Source organism: Centruroides vittatus, unplaced genomic scaffold (assembly GCF_030686945.1).
Source record: "Centruroides vittatus isolate TY-2023 unplaced genomic scaffold, ASM3068694v2 contig_3068, whole genome shotgun sequence".
Taxonomy (NCBI): Eukaryota; Metazoa; Arthropoda; class Arachnida; order Scorpiones; family Buthidae; genus Centruroides; species Centruroides vittatus.
This window is the reverse complement of record NW_027121971.1, coordinates 162,953-182,073: the sequence shown is the minus strand read 5'-3', so window position 1 is coordinate 182,073 and position 19,121 is coordinate 162,953. Positions and strand designations below refer to the sequence as shown.

The 19,121-nt window shown below is 34.7% G+C and overlaps 2 protein-coding genes across 2 annotated transcripts; one reads left to right on the top strand and one right to left on the bottom strand.

Moving 5' to 3' along the window:
- Positions 1 to 983: 983 nt before the first annotated feature.
- On the bottom strand, positions 984 to 13,433 carry Nup43 (Nucleoporin 43kD). The gene is made up of 7 exons (XM_067267666.1): positions 13,249 to 13,433; positions 10,452 to 10,574; positions 8,376 to 8,447; positions 5,032 to 5,194; positions 3,750 to 3,885; positions 1,323 to 1,603; positions 984 to 1,251 (listed from the first exon to the last, which is right to left on the bottom strand). The coding sequence occupies exons 1-7, from the start codon at positions 13,372 to 13,374 to the stop codon at positions 1,064 to 1,066; spliced, it is 1,089 nt and encodes a 362-aa protein (XP_067123767.1). The 5' UTR covers positions 13,375 to 13,433; the 3' UTR covers positions 984 to 1,063.
- Positions 13,434 to 13,739: 306 nt separating this feature from the next.
- Ubc7 (ubiquitin conjugating enzyme 7) lies at positions 13,740 to 14,605 on the top strand. The gene has a single exon (XM_067267618.1). The coding sequence runs from the start codon at positions 13,973 to 13,975 to the stop codon at positions 14,474 to 14,476; it is 504 nt and encodes a 167-aa protein (XP_067123719.1). The 5' UTR covers positions 13,740 to 13,972; the 3' UTR covers positions 14,477 to 14,605.
- The last annotated feature ends 4,516 nt before the right edge of the window (positions 14,606 to 19,121 follow it).

Sequence of the window (19,121 nt, the reverse complement as noted above, 5' to 3'; positions counted from 1 at the left end):
TCATATTTGAGGCAGAGCACTAGCAAAGCCCGTTGAATGTGGCTTACAGAATTGAATTCTTTCTCTAAATCTGATGGAACGATTTTGATTAAACTTTGCCATTTTCTAATAATCTTGTAATAAAATGTAAAAAAAATGGGGGTCCACGACTTCCTGGACCCCCATTTTCGAAACACAGTTGGGTCAGTGACAATGCCTAAGCTTCCCGATGAATTGAGTGCACTTTACGGAATTTAGGGAGTCAAAAACAAAGCATTGCACACCCCTTAATGGAAAAAACTTTAAGGCCTATTTAAATTCCAAAGGCAGTGTTGAGTCACCAGCTGTCACTGAGAGTGGCAAGAACATTGTATGGTTCATAGTCAAACTCTGACCAGTGGCTGAACACAGTATGGTGTTGGTATCAACTGTCAAACCTGAATGTTGTTCAACCACATGTACGTCTATAGTTTGATATCTAGCAGAGCCGAGGGTGGCAAACAGTAGAACATCATGAATTCTGCTGTCACACCACCATGCTGCCATTGGACTTTTTTTTTTTTTAAACTCTTTCAACCCTGTGAGCACTAAGAGTGGTGAGGGACAGGCCTGACATACCCAGACAACCACCACAAAAAATTCCTGGAAATTTTTTGACCCGTCCGGATTTGATCCCAGCTCCCCAGAGTGACAGGCTGCCACCTTGACCGCTCGGCTGTCTACTGCCGTCGGACTGTAAACCAATCGTTATTCATACCTTCCCTATATAATTAAAAAGCCGATTGATTTAGCCAAATTATTAGGCCTCGCTGAGTTGTAAATTAAAACACTTACTTTAGTGATAATATGGTGATTAGCATGAAGAACTGGCAGAAAAAAGATTTAGGCCACATCACAAAAGGAAGATTATAACTAAACATTAACTACTTGCAGGTTTTCTGTATGAAATATTTCAACAAAAACAGGTAAAACTTATTTTAAAAGAATCAGACAATAGACTTAAGTTTATAAAAATGCTGATAATGAAAGTTTTATTATAATTATTTATGGTACATTTAAATTTATGCAACACAAGTTTATTAAACTATAAATTGAATTTGGGAAAGATGTATACAGCTTCATTATCAGATCCACAGAGCAAGACATTGTTTGCTATATCTAAACTGTTTATAGGTAAAGTAGAATATTTTAACAATGATGCAATTTCTAACCTATGTTTGGATGCATCGCAATTCAACCAGGGATTCTGTACTTCTCCAACAATTTCTGCAGCTAAAAGAATTTTTATTTTAAATAAAATATTAAACTTACATAGAAAACAGAATATTCTTTATTTGTAATACCTGCGGATTTAATTTTATTTCCGGCCGGATTGGATTTCAGAGACGTTGCGTCCCAATGACAGACATTTCCGTCTTGAGAGCAGGTGAACAGATGATCGGGATTTAAGGGATGAAATTTTATTTCCATCATTGCCATGGAATGTGCGTTAAGTAGAGTGATCGGTTGACGGTCTTGTCTTAAATCCCAGATGTATAACAATCCGTCTTCGCCCCCCGTACCCAATGTATGCCACTGTGTAGGATGTTGGGCCATACAAGTAACGGCAGATTGTCCTCCAGTTCTATTAAAATAAATTACAATTTAATAAAATATCCAAACTTTTATTTTCAAGATGAAATGTAAAGTAACTTTTTATGGTTAATTAATAACTCTGCTTTAAATTATAATGGATAATTATGCAAATAAAGCATTTTTCATTGATTTCATCCCCTTAAAATTACACAATTGTTAAAACTACATACAAATTTTTTAAGATTGGTGCAAAATCATTTGAAATTTTACATCACTATCCAGTTTAAAACAAAACCATTAACAAACACAAATGATTTTTCTGCAAAAGCATAAAATGTAGCATTAATAAAACAAAAAAGTTACAGTGGACCCCCGATATAACGCGCATGTCGGGCGGGAAACAACACCCGTGTTATAAGGTGAACCACGTTATATTGAGTTGTGCAATGTAACGCGGTTCACCTCTTTACTTTAGCAATAATGTCAAGCTTTTCTTTTACTCATTACGCATACAATAATTAAACACTATTCAAAATACATGCAAGAACTCAATACATACACAATTACTCAATACGCAGTAACAATAAAATGCGCTACTCACTAACGCCGCACGGACCTGTATAAACGTGTTTGAGCTTATCATGTTGCAAACATCACCCGCGCTATAACGAAGGTCCACTGTACTAGAAAAAGAAGTTCTTGAAGATGCTTGTATCCTTGCATTGCCTTATTATGGATTTTTCTAATTCTCTCCACCCTAAAAGCCTTATAAAATGGAGAGAGTTCAAGCTCCTTATATTCTTTATAGTACCTATAGTATAAGATATCCATTCTCCACCCATACTCATCATGGATTCAACTAGAACAATGAGAATGAGGTGTTGGGTCACGAGGAATGAAGCATAAAATATTTAAGTCAAAACCATCCAAGGTCAAAATCTGAAGTTTCAACATAGACTTGAACCCGGATCCTCCAAAGTAACAAGTTGAATACCTTTATTACTGTTACCATGCCAAAGCTTTAATAGAATAGAAAAAACCTGGATAAATCTCAATTTTTTCATGTCAAACAGCAAAATCCTCAGACGATTATAATATAAAAGTATGTGATACAATTTTCAAAGATGCATTCAATCTTTATGGACATATATATATAATATATAAACAAAGATTCTTGTTACATGTGAAGTGACACCAACTCAGACCATGTAAGTACTCGATCACTTAAAAAGTGTGGTAAACATATCTTCATATAATAAATCAATAAATAAGATATTAGAAGAATTACAAAAGTCGGTTGAAGAGTATAGAATTAAAACAAATGTGTTTAATAAGTCAGTATTTGGTCAACAAAACGCCTTCGAACACACTGAAAAGTGTAAAAAAAAGGAGGTAGAATGACCATAAACATCATAGAGAAAATAATAAGGTTATGATCTGTCTGCTTGTGAATTAAAATAGTTAAAAATTTGAATGAATCATAAACATTTAAAGTACAGTGGACCTTCGTTATAGTGCTGCTCACTATACCGCGGGCAATGTTTGTGACGCGATAAGCTGAACACACTTTTATACAGGTCCGTGCAGCGTTAGTGAGTAGCACATTTTATTGTTACTGCGTATTGAGTAATTGTGTATGTATTAAGTTCCTGCATGTATTTTGAATAGTGTTTAATTATTGTATGCTTGTTGAGTAAAAGAAAAGCTTGACATTATTGCTAAAGTAAAGAGGTGAACTGCGTTACACCGCGCTGCTCGGTATAACACGGGTGTTGTTTCCCACCCGACATGCATGTTATATCGGGAGTCCACTGTATTCTTTTATCAAAAGATGAATTGAGGAGAGCTCAACAGTATTGTTTTCTTATTTTTTCTGCTTTGTGGGCACTAAGGTCTTTTTTTCGTACCCATTGAGAGTTCAGCCAGTTCCACAATGGAAACAACTGAGTGGTTAAGGGACAGAGCCTGACATTTCTCAGACAACCAGTAAAAAGTTCATGGGGTTTTTCAACTGCCCAAATTTGATCCCGAGTTTCCCAGAGCATTAGGCTGACATAGGCCGACAGTTTAACTACTTCGGCCATCTGACCGTAGCTCAAAAGTACTAGGGATGATATAAAGTCATAATTAATATATCTATACACATTAATAAATATAAAAATCAACTTAACACCGTAAAGTAAATATAAACTCACAACAATAAAATGCGAGAAGGTTTGTTTCCATGCATTCTAAAGTCCCATAATTTTAAATATCCTCTCATATTTCCGGTAATTACTTCTTGATGTTGTAAATGTTCTACTGTTGTCAATAGACAGCTATCGGCTTCGTCTGCAAAACAAAACTTGTTTTTTTAAGATACAAAACTGAAATTTTTAGTAATACAGTAGCCCCTCATTATATTGCGCAGGTAGGGAAACAAACTGGATAAGTGAAGTGAAGATCCTTATTGTAATCCAGTGAAGATCTTTACGATGATCCGTCTCGAGTTAGTTCTTAAGACCCGAGAATGCTCTTACATTGGTTCGTAGGAAGGTACACATCCACACTAAGTCCAGTGAATATTTACAGTTTATTTACTAAACAAATATTTACAGGATATACAAGTTTGTCAACATTACACACACGAGGCAACAAAGGTGTGGTGTCTCACGTAACAACTTGTCTGTTGGGGACTATTAGACTCTGAGAAAACTCCGGTCGGTTTGCGGAGTTGGCTCAACCATGTGGCCGTCCAGTCTCTACACTAACTCTTCTCAGAGGAATTCCTAAGAGGAGAACACTGTCTCTACATCTCACGGGCTTCCTAAGTGTCAGAGACTACCACGTGTCCGGTCTCTCGCCCTTCTCCCCGTTCCTCTCACCACTCTTACAATTTAAAGAGTTCCACAGCGACAACTTGCGACCAATCAGGTCCTTCTTTTCCCCTGGGAGCTTCCAAAGACGTCTGCCCTCCTCCCGACGATGCAGCTTACAGTCGCGTTCGTTCCTTGTTTACAATTTTCAAGCCGACCGACACGTGGCAAACACATTGACGTGCACCAATGAGTCCCATTAACGGAGACGCTACCCCTTTGTTCTTCCCGGTCGTTTATAGACCCAACGCCAGGTGGGACCAATTACCCGGTCGTGTGGCTTTTCGACCTGCTACGCTAAAAGCGGACCTTTACAAGTGACATATCAGATGGCACAATTATAACTGATGTATCCATCTGTTATTGACTAAAGTTCTTTTACACAGGGTGGCCATAAATAATGTTTCCATGTTCGTAGCTGTAACCAGTAATTGGACTGACATCAAAATTTGTAGAGTCCGTACTTTGGCATCAATCCACTTATCAGATTCGGCTACAAAGTGCTCCGAATAAGGAAACCTTAATAATGGCCATCCTGTACTTGAAAGACGGAAAAAGATAACCTGACATATCCGAATGAGCAATATAATGAGGGGCTATCGTATAAAATTTTAAAATTTACCTATTATTTTAACTTGTTTATCTTTTTTGATATTTAAGCAAATTAATCTGCAATCTTCTCCAATGCTAACAATGTTATCTTCCATGTACGTTATATCCGTACAAGATGCCTTCTGATGACAATAATGGTGTATTTTTTCCCACGTGTGTTGAATTTCTAATTTCTAAATAGAAATTTAATTAATCAATTAATTAATTAGTAAATATTAATTACCTATAAAAACAGAATAGGAAATATAGAATTTCTTAAAATGTAGACATAATTTCAAGGCAAACAATTCTACCATTTTAAATTACCATAATTTATGTTGATTATTAACCGAGAAGTATGCATTGTACACAAATCAAGAGTAACTGTTTCAGTTTTATCTACAATCTGCTTTCAAACATCTTATTGTCTCCTGCCTCAAGGAAGCACAGTAAATGAAAATGGAAGAGCAAGAGCAAGGGAAGGAATTCCGCGGTCCACAAAGTCAGGGAATTAGCCGTCACCGTGCAACAAGAATGTTTGCCTTACACGGTAGACCACTTTGAAATTGTCTGCAAAACTAAAAAAAAGAATTGAAAATCATGTTACACAGTGATGACTGATTCCAACTTTGCAAACTGAAGAACACAAAAACACCCTCTCTGTTGCAGTATTACTGCAAACAGAGATAATTTTACATGCTTTCCTAGAGGTAGTAGACAAGAAGACATTCATGGAGATAGTAGATAAAATTCAAACAGTTATTCTATTTATTGGCATTCGATGAAACTTCTCCGGTAATAATTGACGTAATTTACAGTAATTTAAAATAATAGCATTTTTTGGAAGACCTTGTATATCGAATAAGTTAATAACTAGATTCATTCCTCAAAAGAACTGCCCGTTAGCTTCCTCTCTGGACTTGGCACGAATTTATGGAAAGGGTTAATTAACACAGGAGACGGAATTTGTGTAGAGATAGGAGACACAAAAAGACTTCGCTTCTAACTCGGAGTTGAAGAGACTGTTATTCATTTGTTCCCGTAGCAATTATTCTTTAAATTTGATTTTTGAATAATAACCTTTAGTTTATTAGATTTAGTTTGTTTTTGTATTATTTTTAAAAATTATTAATTCATTATATATTTAATTTTTCCTGCATTGAACCCTTAATTGCAATTTTTTAAATTACGGTAGGGCATCGATTATCCAACCCCCGATCAACCATCACATCGGTTAACCAACCGCAATCTAGTCGGCAGATTCGAGTGTCCGCTGGTGATGTGGCACTACAATATTTGGCTACGTCTTGGTTACTTTAATATTATTTTTGTTAAATGTTTGCGTGTTTTAGCTGGCAACATTGGCTCGACCACGAAAAGGAGGCCAGTATTTAAACCAGGCTTAATTTTCATTTTTTTTCATTATTTTTGTATTTATTTTGTGCAAAATAAAGAAATAATTCTTAACAATATAATAGCGACAATTATTATTTTTAAAAAGTTTTGTTACACTTAACATCGATGAAAATTCAATGCGAAGTAGGTTAATAGCGATATACTAATATACTATACTAATAATGTATTTTTTCATACTTTTCGGTTATCCGACCAACCCCAGTTCCCAATTCAGTCGGATAATCGATGCTCTACCGTAATTGCAACTCTTTTGTGACATAACTATTAAAATTGTTGAGAATTTTAAGTGAGTTAACATTAATTGAACTGTCAGACTACCTAGTTATGTTTAAAAGAACTTTCAAACAGACACAGTAACGAGTTTGCTACGTTTGTATGAGCATTTAAGTTTGCTAGAACAAAAAATGTGTGCGTGCGTCAGATTACTGGAGGGAGACATTAGGTGCCATCTCTTATTAAATTTAATAATTATAATTAAATTAAATAATTTAGAATATAGCGGTTGTTCGGTCAATTTCAATTATACTGGGTTTAGAGATGTTTGTATATGTATAATTAATTAATTTAACTTACTTTTCACAAATGATTTGGCATTGATATATTGGGCCTCATCCTTCATCATCTGAACTAGCAAAATTCATGATAGCCACATCATAACCAAACTTGGATTTTTTTAACTCTCTGACCTGCGGCCACTAAGAGAATCTTTTTTTTTAGCAAGCCCATTGTGGGTTTACGCTGGCCCATGAGGCAGCCACAAGGCAAGGGATGTGGCCTGACATATCTGGAGAGACCACCCCTGAAAAATTCCTGGAGATTTTTGACCTGCCCAAATTTGATCCTGGGTTCCCCAGAGTGGTATGCTACCAACTTAACTTCTAGGTCATCCTGCCATCTAACGAAACTTTGATTACAATAAGCAAAGTTTTATAAAGTATTTTGAGACTTGCTAATTCTAATAATATTAAACAAATGATAATAAATCTATGACTAAAATAAGCAGAGTCTGTAGTGTTTTACCATGTTTTTGGCAATGATTTTTGATTGAAACTGAACTTAATTATTAAAGTTCGTTACTCACAAATTATATAAGGTGCTTCAAAAGATGTTAATGCTAACATGGAAGTAAGTTATGCCTGATTTGTAGTGGCAGGTTATCCTCTGCATTAGACACCAACCAACTGCCGAAACTCTATCGGGCTAGTTTAAGGCTAATTACTAAATGAATTACGTACCAATTTGGCTTTTGTCTAGTCTTATAATACATATCGGGTTTAGCGATGTTGTTTATCCTCTGCATTGTTCTTGTACAAGAAGTTGCACGGATTTCTAAATAAAAATGGTCCTACTATCCCTACCACAGTGAAGGTGCATCTTCTCCATGTGTGTTAACATTTTTTAAAGCACCTTGTATTATGATCTAAATAAGAATCTTTACAATAAAGATTAATATTTTAAATATATTTTTATTACAGTAGATTGAAAAATCTTTGCATCTATTCAACATGTGTAAGCATGAAGTTGGCACATCGTTCTGTTCATAGGTGAAACTGCAAGAGGGTGTAAGTTACAGCTTACAGTTTGCACTTATTCTTAGGGATTACCATCTGTCATCCATGTTGAAAGCATTTCAAAATGAATAACAAACTGAAGCCATTCATTCATAAACAATGTTCCACTCCACCTATGCCCTCCCAGAATAAAAATCCTAGCACTATTACTGAACTTTACAATGAAACAATTGAAAGTGTAACTGTCTTTCCATGTTAATATAGTTTAATTAATTTAAAACACACAAAAAACAAAGCTATATTTGCAAATATTTTTAATATAAATACTGTATAAATTCTATTTCACGCAAAGAACAAAACACTATTCATCTATTTATTTTATGAAATAAGAACTCGATGTAAAGATTTTTCCATCCAACAACGTATACGAATAAGCAAAATCAAATACCTCTTGGTTATATTTGTACAGTGATACAGACCCCAAAGACGAAGCCGCCATCAGCGATTCACTCGACAAAAACTGAAAAGAATAATTATAGTTATTATATAATGCATTTCTTCAAAATGTTTTACACACACACTATTTATTTTTCTGGAAATAATTATTTGAGAAAATATCCCCTTCTCGAAAACTTAACGTGCAGAGCCATGGAGGCTTCCTATGTCTTCTTGTGAAGTGATGCTCTCAGTTTATTATACTTTTTCCTTACCCTTTATACTCTTTATCCTTGAAATTACATTAATTAATTTTTCTAGACTTTATAATTAAAATTTTATTATACAGATTTTGGCACAGATCCGGGAGCATAGCCTTGACTTCCATCCTTTCCTGCTGGCCCTATTAATGTTATATGTCATTTAGAAAGTTTCTATATACCAAAGAAAAGTAATTTATGTCATTACCATATATAGTTTTCTAATAGGCCATTTCTATCCAGCATACTTTTATTTCTTACAACAAACGTTGGAAGTGACTTCCATGAACATCCAAACAAGTCTTGAAACCTTTTAATTTTATTGTTAATGGACTATCCATTAATTACACACAAAGTTTAAGGGAAAGGCACACAAAATGTACATCATTGTACACAATGGTGAGGAAGGGGTTTGGTAATGAATCTTCCAAATTCAGAGAATAACAGATCTATATTATAATACAAATTCTTGCTCCAAACCTTTGATAAGCTACATTTTATTATTACAGTAGACCCCCTTTTACGTGGTAGATACGTTCTGTGTTATATGAATCCATGTTGTACGAGTCACTTAAATACATGAGCCAATCACAGCCTGGCACATGTGCCTTTCAAACAGCAGTAGCTCCTACGCGGGGCTATGGCTGTTTGAAAGCTTTTCTTCCATAAAATTAATCGATTCTAGACTAATTTGACTCAACATTTCCAAATCATGTATAATTTTTAGGGAATAATCCATATTAACTATGCTATAAACAAATATTTGTAGGTTTACTTACTGAGTGCGCACCGTTTGACGATGCTATTGCTTAAGCTTATTTTCTTCGCAGAGCGGCTCGTCGAACGGCGGGCGCGTGTTTCCCGATCGACAAATTTTTTGCAGAAAAATAACTTAACATTCAAGACATCATTAATAAAAATATAATTTTTATGGCTGCTGAATAATAAATGTTTTTTAGTAGGTCCAGTGCTCGTTTAAACTCGACGGTTTGTACAATATCTGCTATTGGTCCAGATTTGACCAATCCTGTCGCAACACGAGTCGGCGAAGATGTTTTACCGTGTTATACGAGTCTCTTTTAGCGTGTTATACGAATCTGTGTTATATGAACCAGTGTTATAGGGGGATCTATGTATTTATAATAGTTTTAGGATATACAGTCAAACCTGTTTTTATGCGGGGGATAGGGACCGCATTAAAAAAAAACGCATAAAAAAAATCACACAAAACTTCACGAATGGCTGTAAATAATAGTTTTCGCAACACAATTAAAAAATATTTTTTTTATGCGGTCAACAGGGACCGCATAAAAAAAGTCTCACATAGAAAATAACTCAAAACCGTACGAAATAGAATTTATTGACAACAGATGTCAGCACTTGACTGCATCGTCTGGTCTATCGTCTGTTTTACATATTTTTGTCCAGGTGGTATTTTGTTGACTTAAAAAGTAAATTATTTCATTTTTCGCATATTCATGCAATAATATTACTATAATAAGTGCATTTATGCTATAATAAGTTTATTTAGCTATAATAAGTCAACGTGAGACATGACGAATCGCACGAAACTAGTCGCCAACTATACCGCACAAATAAAAAATCGCACAAAAAAAACCGCATAAATTAAAAATTCTCATTAAAAAAATCGCACAAATAAAAATCGCACATAAAAAGAGCGCATAAAAACAGGTTTAACTGTATTTAATTAGCAACAAAAAATATGTAATCATTACTGTCATTGCTGGAAACTGTCATATAAGACCGAGTCAAAATTTGTTTTTTTATGGCAATTATTATTCGAAAACCTTAAAGAATTATAAAATTACCTCAAGAGCAGTGACATCTCCCGAATGTGAAATTTCATCGATGAATTCTGGATCTTCGTCTAAGTCACTTTCCATTTTTTCTGATGAATTTTTGGGATTTTTCCATATAGATATTGTATTTGCCTAAGAAAATGAAAATCTTTAAATATACAAAAAGTTTAGGATATATAAACACATACATATGATATCTTTGCTCTGTAATAATCTAAATTTCATAAAAATAGTGTAACTCTTTCTGTCCTGTGACCACTGAGGCTTTTTTCCATGCCCGTTGTAGGTTCGGCCAGAGCCATTTCATATGTAGAAATTATTACCAATAATGCATAATTTTATTTCATTATGTAATATACAGTGATTCCAATTTACCAGGTGTTTTGAAAAATTACATATTATAAACATTTGGGTCACAAAACCATTAAAAACAAATATACTCGGTCGCACAAACAAAAAGTTTGAAAAACACTGGCCTAAACCGCAGAAAACAGATGCTAAATTAAACTGACGGGAATAATGTCGACCCGAAAGGCCCATGAAAAGTTATTTTAAGAGTTTATCAGTATTTTGAAAGATATTATAAATGTCTATGCTGTAAAAGAGATGGCAGATATCATGTATTTTGACTAACAGAATTCAGGTTAACAGCGTTCTTTGGTGTCTTCATCTAACCATCGGATGCTATGATTGTAATCAAGATCTGGGGATCAAATCTTAACTACTTTCAATATCAAAATTTATGTATCCAATAGCAATGGAAGGCTTGTATTGCATATTTGAATATTGAGCCACATACAAGTGCTTAAGAGACTAACGTTCAATAAATTGATTATATATATGACTGAATATATAATGTAAGCCTTCTGTCGCTATTGGATACTGAACTGTCAGAATTATTAAAAGTAGCTAAGATACAGGCCACTAGTTGAACTCAATACTCTCTCTCCTTCTATAGAACTCAGCAGTAGTGAAATGGAAGATAGTCACTTAGATTTAGCTCCTGTTATGAAAAAGAAACAGCCCCAAGGAAAAGCATTTTTCCATTAAGTCTTATTCCTTTTTTACCTCTCACTTCTCTTAAAGAAAACTAAATTACTTCATTGATTTGGCATTGTACTGCAGCATAGCCATTTTCATGGATGAAGTGCACAGTCTCTGCTCCATAGTAGATAGAATTGCATCTGTCAATGGAAATCACACACCTTGTAAAGGCTCCTTTAATCTTTAGACAAATGAAAATCACAGGGAGACATGTCAAGTGAATAGGTTCAACATTCAAGAATCTCCTAACCCCATTTCTGTGGCACTTGTTACCACATCAAAAATACAACAATGAGCATTATAGTGTAATAAAATTGCCCATTCTTACAAAAATACAGCAACGTGCAGGTTATAAACGATATTCAAGGAATTTCTCGTACGAGGTCGATTCCCGTCGACAGATGCCATTCTAGCCGTAACAGAGCAGTCCACGAGCTCAATCCACGAAAACACTCCACCAACAGAGTACGACACCTGAAAACAGTTGGCAACAGGTGCTAAACATGGCTGGAAATTGGTTAAAGTGTACCTAGGTAACCCCGATGGCGGCACTTCTGTTAGGTTAGGTTAGATTAGATTAACTATACAGTCAAACCTGTTTTTATGCAGTTTTTTTGTGCGATTTTTTATTTGTGCGGTATAGTCTGCAACTAGTCTCATGCGTTTTGTTATGTCTCACGTTGACTTATTATAGCTAAATAAACTTATTATAGCATAAATGAACTTATTATATCAAGATTATTTCATGAATATGCGAAAAATAAAATAATTTATTTTTTAAGTCAACAAAACACCACCTGGACAGAAATATGTAAAACAGACAATAGACGAGACGATGCAGTCAAGTGCTGACATCTGTTGTCAATAAATTCTACGTCTGTTTTAATTACGTTAATTAAACCTCCAAAGTGCTTTCACATTCCTGGACCATTAAGATAAGATTCATTTCAAAGCGTAAATTGAAGGTAAATATACTGTATTATTTACGTATTTTTTAAATCAGATTCCAAAAGCTTTGGCGAGATTCCAAATAGCTGCCAAGCCTCGTCATGATTTCATTTAAAAAAGCAATTCCTAGTTATTTTGTATGGTTTTGAGTTATTTTCTATGTGAGACTTTTTTTATGCGATCCCTATTGACTGCATAAAAAAAATATTTTTTTAATTATGTTGCAAAAACTATTTTTTATAGCCACTTGTAAAGTTCCGTGCAATTTTTTTATGCGGTTTTTTTTATGCGGTTCCTATCCACCGCATAAAAACAGGTTTTACTGTATTTTTAGTAGACGTTTCCATTTTTTTCTTTTGTTCAATAACTACTGTGAATTAATAACTAGTGACATTTAGCACACGACAACCTGCTGACGGCTCCCCTCCGGGAGGTCAGTCGAGAGCACGAACAGTCAGAAGCGCAGCCATAACGCCACCATTGGGGTTACCTAGGTATACTTTGACCTGAAAATTTTATGGAGGGCTAATGTTGTATGTTGCACTTACCAACTTTTTGCTTAATGTTACCTATGATTTCAAGTGTCGGCTCGTCTCTGATTCCAGCAAATAGAAGAAGGGAAACAGTGGGGACACACATTCTAACAAATTACCATAATTATTAGCAACCAAATTATTAGAAAAGGTTAGGTTAGAACGTGCGTCCCCACTGTTTCTTTGCTGGAATCAGACGAGCCGCCATCTTGGAACCATAGGTAACATTAACCCATAAGAGTAACTTAAATACAAAAAAATTAATGATAGAACATCTTAACCTCATCATCCCAGCTACCAAGCGCAAATATATCATCATTTTCTTCGTTTCCTTTCACATGAGGACACCAACGCACTTTATTAATCTTTTTAGAAACGTATTTTACGCATAAATTACCGTAAGACATGATTTACGCGGGAAAAAAACAATCACCGCGTTTCGAGCACGTTTCTACATCCGAAAACAAGCGATCGCCATGCCCTCTACGAAAAAAAAAATAATAATAAAATTACGAAATAAAAAATAAATTTATATTCAGCAAAATTTCTATGTGTTTAACTAATTTTACTTAATAATTTATAAACGGAAATATTAATATAGAAGTTTAAACGTTTATAATTAACTCCATTAAAAAAATTTTATTCCGTTCTATAAAGTATTTTTCGTTAGTTAAATCGAAATTATCGATTTAATCATTTTATTCTTGTGGTTTAATAAAAATAATTAGATAAAAACCGAAATTATGGTTATTTAAAAATTTGACGTCATAATATTCTTTCTGTGACGACATACGTTGCAGAAATGGAATCGGTGTGTTTGTACAAATGTTAGCTCGATGTTCGAATCTGCTACTTTTTAACGCTTCGTTTACCTTAAATAAATGAGTTTTCGTGCTTACAGCGTTTCTTGAATAAGTTCAAGGGAAATTATCGGTTCCATTTTTGTTTCTAGGAAGTTGTTTACAGTTTGTTCCAGGAAGTGTTTACATATTTCAGTTTAAAGAAATGGCAGGTTCGGCACTCCGAAGGTTAATGGCTGAATACAAGCAGTTAACTCTCAATCCTCCCGAAGGAATTATCGCAGGGCCCATTAACGAAGAGAATTTTTTCGAATGGGAAGCTCTCATAACCGGTCCGGAAGGGACCTGCTTCGAAGGCGGCGTGTTTCCAGCCAAATTAACATTCCCACCCGACTATCCGCTAAGTCCGCCGAAGATGCAGTTCACGTGCGAGATGTTCCATCCAAACATTTATCCGGACGGTCGAGTGTGCATTTCCATCCTTCACGCTCCGGGAGACGATCCCATGGGTTACGAATCGTCCGCGGAAAGATGGAGCCCCGTCCAGAGCGTGGAGAAGATCCTCCTTTCGGTCGTTTCCATGCTGGCCGAGCCCAACGACGAGAGCGGAGCCAACGTGGACGCCGCAAAAATGTGGCGGGAAGACAGAGAACAGTTCAACAAGATCGCCGACCGCTTGGTCAGGAAATCGTTGGGTCTACCCGCCTAAAAGTCTTGCGGGTCGATAATTCTTTTTGTGGTGTGTGCGTGCGTGTGTTTTTTGACAGAAGAAGAACTGAATTATAAATTTGTAAATGGGTCAGGGATAAATTTAGAAATTAAATAATAATATGCATTATTTTTGAGTAGATTACTCTAAGTACAGAAGGGTTCTCCCCTCTAAAGAACTTTAATGTAATACTAAGATGATCTCTCATTATATATTTTACTATTATTCACAAAATTTTAAATTATATATTGTAAAATACATATATAAACAAGAAAATTTTATATCTTATAAAATTAAAAGCAATTTTTTCTACTTAGAGAGGACTTAAACTTTATTTATTAAGGAAAAAAACTATATATATATATTCTGAATCCTGCTTAATTAGTCTGCGTAATATCTGGAAGTATTCATTGTACAATTTACAGTTAATAAAACAGAAGAAAAATCTAGCTTCAATATCACAGATTCATAATAAAATTTTTCTTGCGAACGTTTACAACTGGATTTATTGCACTTAAGGTAATTCGGACAGTTGTTTGGTTACTTTTTTAACAAGGAAGTAATAGTAAAGATTGTTCTGGTAAAGTGTAATTATGTTAAACTTTGTAAATTTTTCTGATACGTTAATTAAAAATGGGGCTTTGGGATTCCATTTTGGCATAGTTGTGCTGTTTTTAATATTTATATTTTTTTAAACTTTAAATGTGTTTGGTGGGTAAACAGCTGATGCTTTTATTATGTTTTGGATTCGAATCTGGATTGAAACCTCAAATTTTTAGACCTTATTTCACATTACTTGGTCATTCCCATCCTAGTACTGGCCAAAATTCATAATCTGTATGGAAAAAGGCTCTCTTAATGCTTGCATGATGGAAAGGATCTTAAAAAAAGTGGATATTATTTACTAAACACTAACATTAATATACTACTAAACTGTACATTTGTAATAATTAACACTATTCTTACAAATTTCGCATTTAAGTAGATTATTGGGTTAATTTTACCTATGGTTTCAAGATGGCGGCTCGTCTGATTTCAGCAAGGAAACAGTGGGGACGCACGTTCTAACCTAACCTATTCTAATAATTTTGTTGGTAATAATTATGGTAATTTATTAGAATAGGTTAGAATGTGCGTCCCCACTGTTTCCCTTCTTCTATTTGCTGGAATCGGAGATGAGCCGCCATCTTGAAACCATAGGTAACATTAACCGATTATTGAATGATTTTAAGTTGAATTATGTAATCTTTTGATGTAAATTAATTGTTGAAAACTTTAAATAATTTCTCTAAAATTTTTACGCAAATTACGTTAAAGCTAGGATAACTATTTGTCCCGGATTCTAGCTCTGCATCCTGCATACGTGTTACGGTAATTCTAGATACTCATAAATATAATTCACAGTTGTATGTAATTACCAGTCCATTTAAAATTATAATTTTACGAGCCTGTAATGAGAAAAAGGTTGAGAAACACTACTTTAAAGCAAGTAACGTATTATAAAAATTAGAATTTTTTAAAGAAAAGATTGATTAAAAGATGAAAGATTACCCTATGATCAATTGTCATTTTTTTACATTATATGTTTTATTATTTGAAAAGTATGGGCGGTTTACTGATGAGAAATATACAGCACAAATGGAAAATTTATTAAGCTTAGTCGAGAGAGAACTTATCAATTCTGTTTATATGATTTTAAGTCTGCTTCTGGCTTGATTTTAGATGATGAAACCGAAGTAAGTCAATCCTCTTCTGTTGAAGAATAAGTATTCCAAGTCCTGTGTTTGCTGATAAGCTAACAAATTTATGTGTTAGAACTTTGACACTTTCTGTATTCATTTGATTCTAGACCAGCCTCTTCATGTAAGTAATTTTTTAGTATAGTATGCATGTGCTCACATACAGGAAATTTTAAAAATTATATTCAAAGTGTAATGAAAAGCGTGAAACATTCATAATTTGCATGTTACATCTAAAATTCTTAATTTATCAATGTTACCGAACTGATGCTATTTCCTAGGAGCTGTCTTCATGTTTGTTTCAAACTGAGAGAAGGAAATGATTATAATTAAAAATAATGGTAAGAATCACAAAATTAATTCCATAAGCCAACCATGGCATTGAAAAACATTTGGCTGGTGGTTAAGGCCTGGTGCAGACTGTAGAGCAGTTATTTGAGTAACCATGAGCTTGTAGTAGTGTAACCACTGTAATAAACTTTTTAGTGTGTACAGAACCTGAAATATCTGACTAACAGAATCCCGTCGGTACAAAGCAGGCTCAACTTGCGCCGTCGGTGTGGAGGGCACCTAAGTGTTCCGAGTAGTGGCACTCGAACACTTCTACCTCTGGTTCAGTAAGTTTGTTACGGCTCGGAGCTTGACTTGAGGCCACAAGAAAAGGGTCCCGAACAGACCACCAAATTGAGTAGTGATCTATTTGTGCTTTTATATTATAGAAAAATATTCTACAGTTAGAGTGGCAGCTTTGAGCTTAAATTGAATAATCAATGATTTTTAAATTATCCCAAACTTATGCTGTCTTTCAGGTTGACATACATCTGTCAAAGTAACCTTCTCTTATCAGATATAACTATTATGTTAATGTTAATAACTAAAAGGACTTTGCACTTAACTTTTTAAACGGGTGTTTAGTATTGTGGGATATGACTGTTACACGTGAATATCATGCCAAGGGGAGTGCAACTAGGGTTGCCAACCCTCCAGAAAAAGACCCTTAGTTTTTTTAAATCTTCTGACTCCAGGGATTCTGTTAAAATCTCCTGGATTTTTTCATGCCGCCCGCACTGAAAAAAATTTGGAGCTGCTACTGCCCCTCAACCCTCAAAACATTCAGAATGACATACCAACTAGAATTTTATGACTACGAGTATTTACAAGAAAATGATCATTTTGACAATGAACTAAAAGATCCGAGTTCTTTTCTGAATGTACCTATAAATGAGGATTAAACTGTGTGACGATTACTGTTTACTAAGAGAAATTCGTGAAGTTGTGGCAAGCAAAACAAAGAGGGTAGACTTGCGTTGGGTCAATTTTTTTGAAAAATGTGTGGGTGAATCTGGCAAAGAAGTAAAAAAACTTGTTGCATTCATTCTATCGATCCCTATCGCAAACGTCGCTGCCGAACGTGTTTTCAGCATAGTAAACGAACATTGGTAAGAAAGTCGTAATCGACTGAATGAAACACATGTAAAATCTGAAATACAAATGTGCACAAAGTTCAAATACACCTGTAAAGAATTTTGATTTTATTGTCTCCAATCAAAAGGCATTGCGAGCTGCTTGCAGTGTAAAATATATTAGATTTTCATTGTTATTTTTATTTCACCTCCTGGACAGTGCTCTCGAATGCAGCACCCTACCTGGCAAAAAATTCAAAAGTACGAAAACCATATTTAATAAACCCAAGCTATTTTAAACCCCATAACTCCATAACCTAAGTGTTTTAAATCCCACAGTTAGTTTATTTATTGTTTAAGTAAAAAACGTTTTTATGGATTCCAAAAAGATATTTTGCAATTTATTTTACATAAACAATAAATTAATTAATTACATTATTAACTCTCCCCCGGGTTATGGGTTTAAAAGCTTAGATTATCAGTTATGGGGATTAAATTGTTTGGGTTTGATATACATTGTTTTTCGTACTTTCGAATTTCCTGCCAGGTAGGGTGCTGCATTCGTGAATACTCCCAGATTCCTGGCCCACTGAGTTGGCAACCCTAAGCGCAACCTACAAGGACTTCTATGAGAAACTATTCCCTGTTTTGGTGTTATGTGAAGAAAACTGGCTAGTCCATTGGTGAGGCATAAACCCACGAATGAGTATTTGATTAGATTTTTTTTCCTACTTGTTTGTTAAGTTGTTAAATTTAATTGCTCTCTCAGAATTCAGTTTGTATGTTAGTTTTAAGTCTATATCTTCAAATTATATTTTATTAACAAACATCACACTTTGTTGCAGTTAAAATTGATAAAAACAATATTGTTTCAAATATAGTAGCTTATCACTTTGTTTGGACATGACAATGTGACACATGGGTGATCTGCTGAGGAAGATGCCTCTTGGGAGGACTTTAATGGAAACTAGGCCCTATTTAGATGTTACTGTGAGAATCTGAAGAGGAGAGGGATAGTAAATTAATTAAAATAATATTCCAAGTCAATTCTAACCTCCCCCCACTGGTAAAGGGATAACAAAGTGGAAAACACCCAAAACCCACACGTCTTATGTCATTCGATTTCTTAACTGATAAGACAATTGAAAGTTGGTTTACTTTCAACAATTATTACTAAGGTCGAGACAAATCCTGACCTTAGTCACCTTCAGTTATTAATTCTGAATATTTGACAGCTGTTATCAATTTTATGAGGTAGAATGAGTAACAATACCAGATAGAGAGAGGTCATAAATTTGTCAAAATGTTTGATTTTTGACAATTAACATAAACAAACTCTAGACACAGACCGAACTGGAAAAGAGTTGCATTATCCAATGCATTAGTCAGCTCCCTGAAACAGGTATAAAAAGGGGTTGGACACAGACCTCCGGGCGGACATTGACTGTGGACACAGGACCCAAAGTCGCCATAATATCCACCAATTCTTCGACAGCCCGCCAT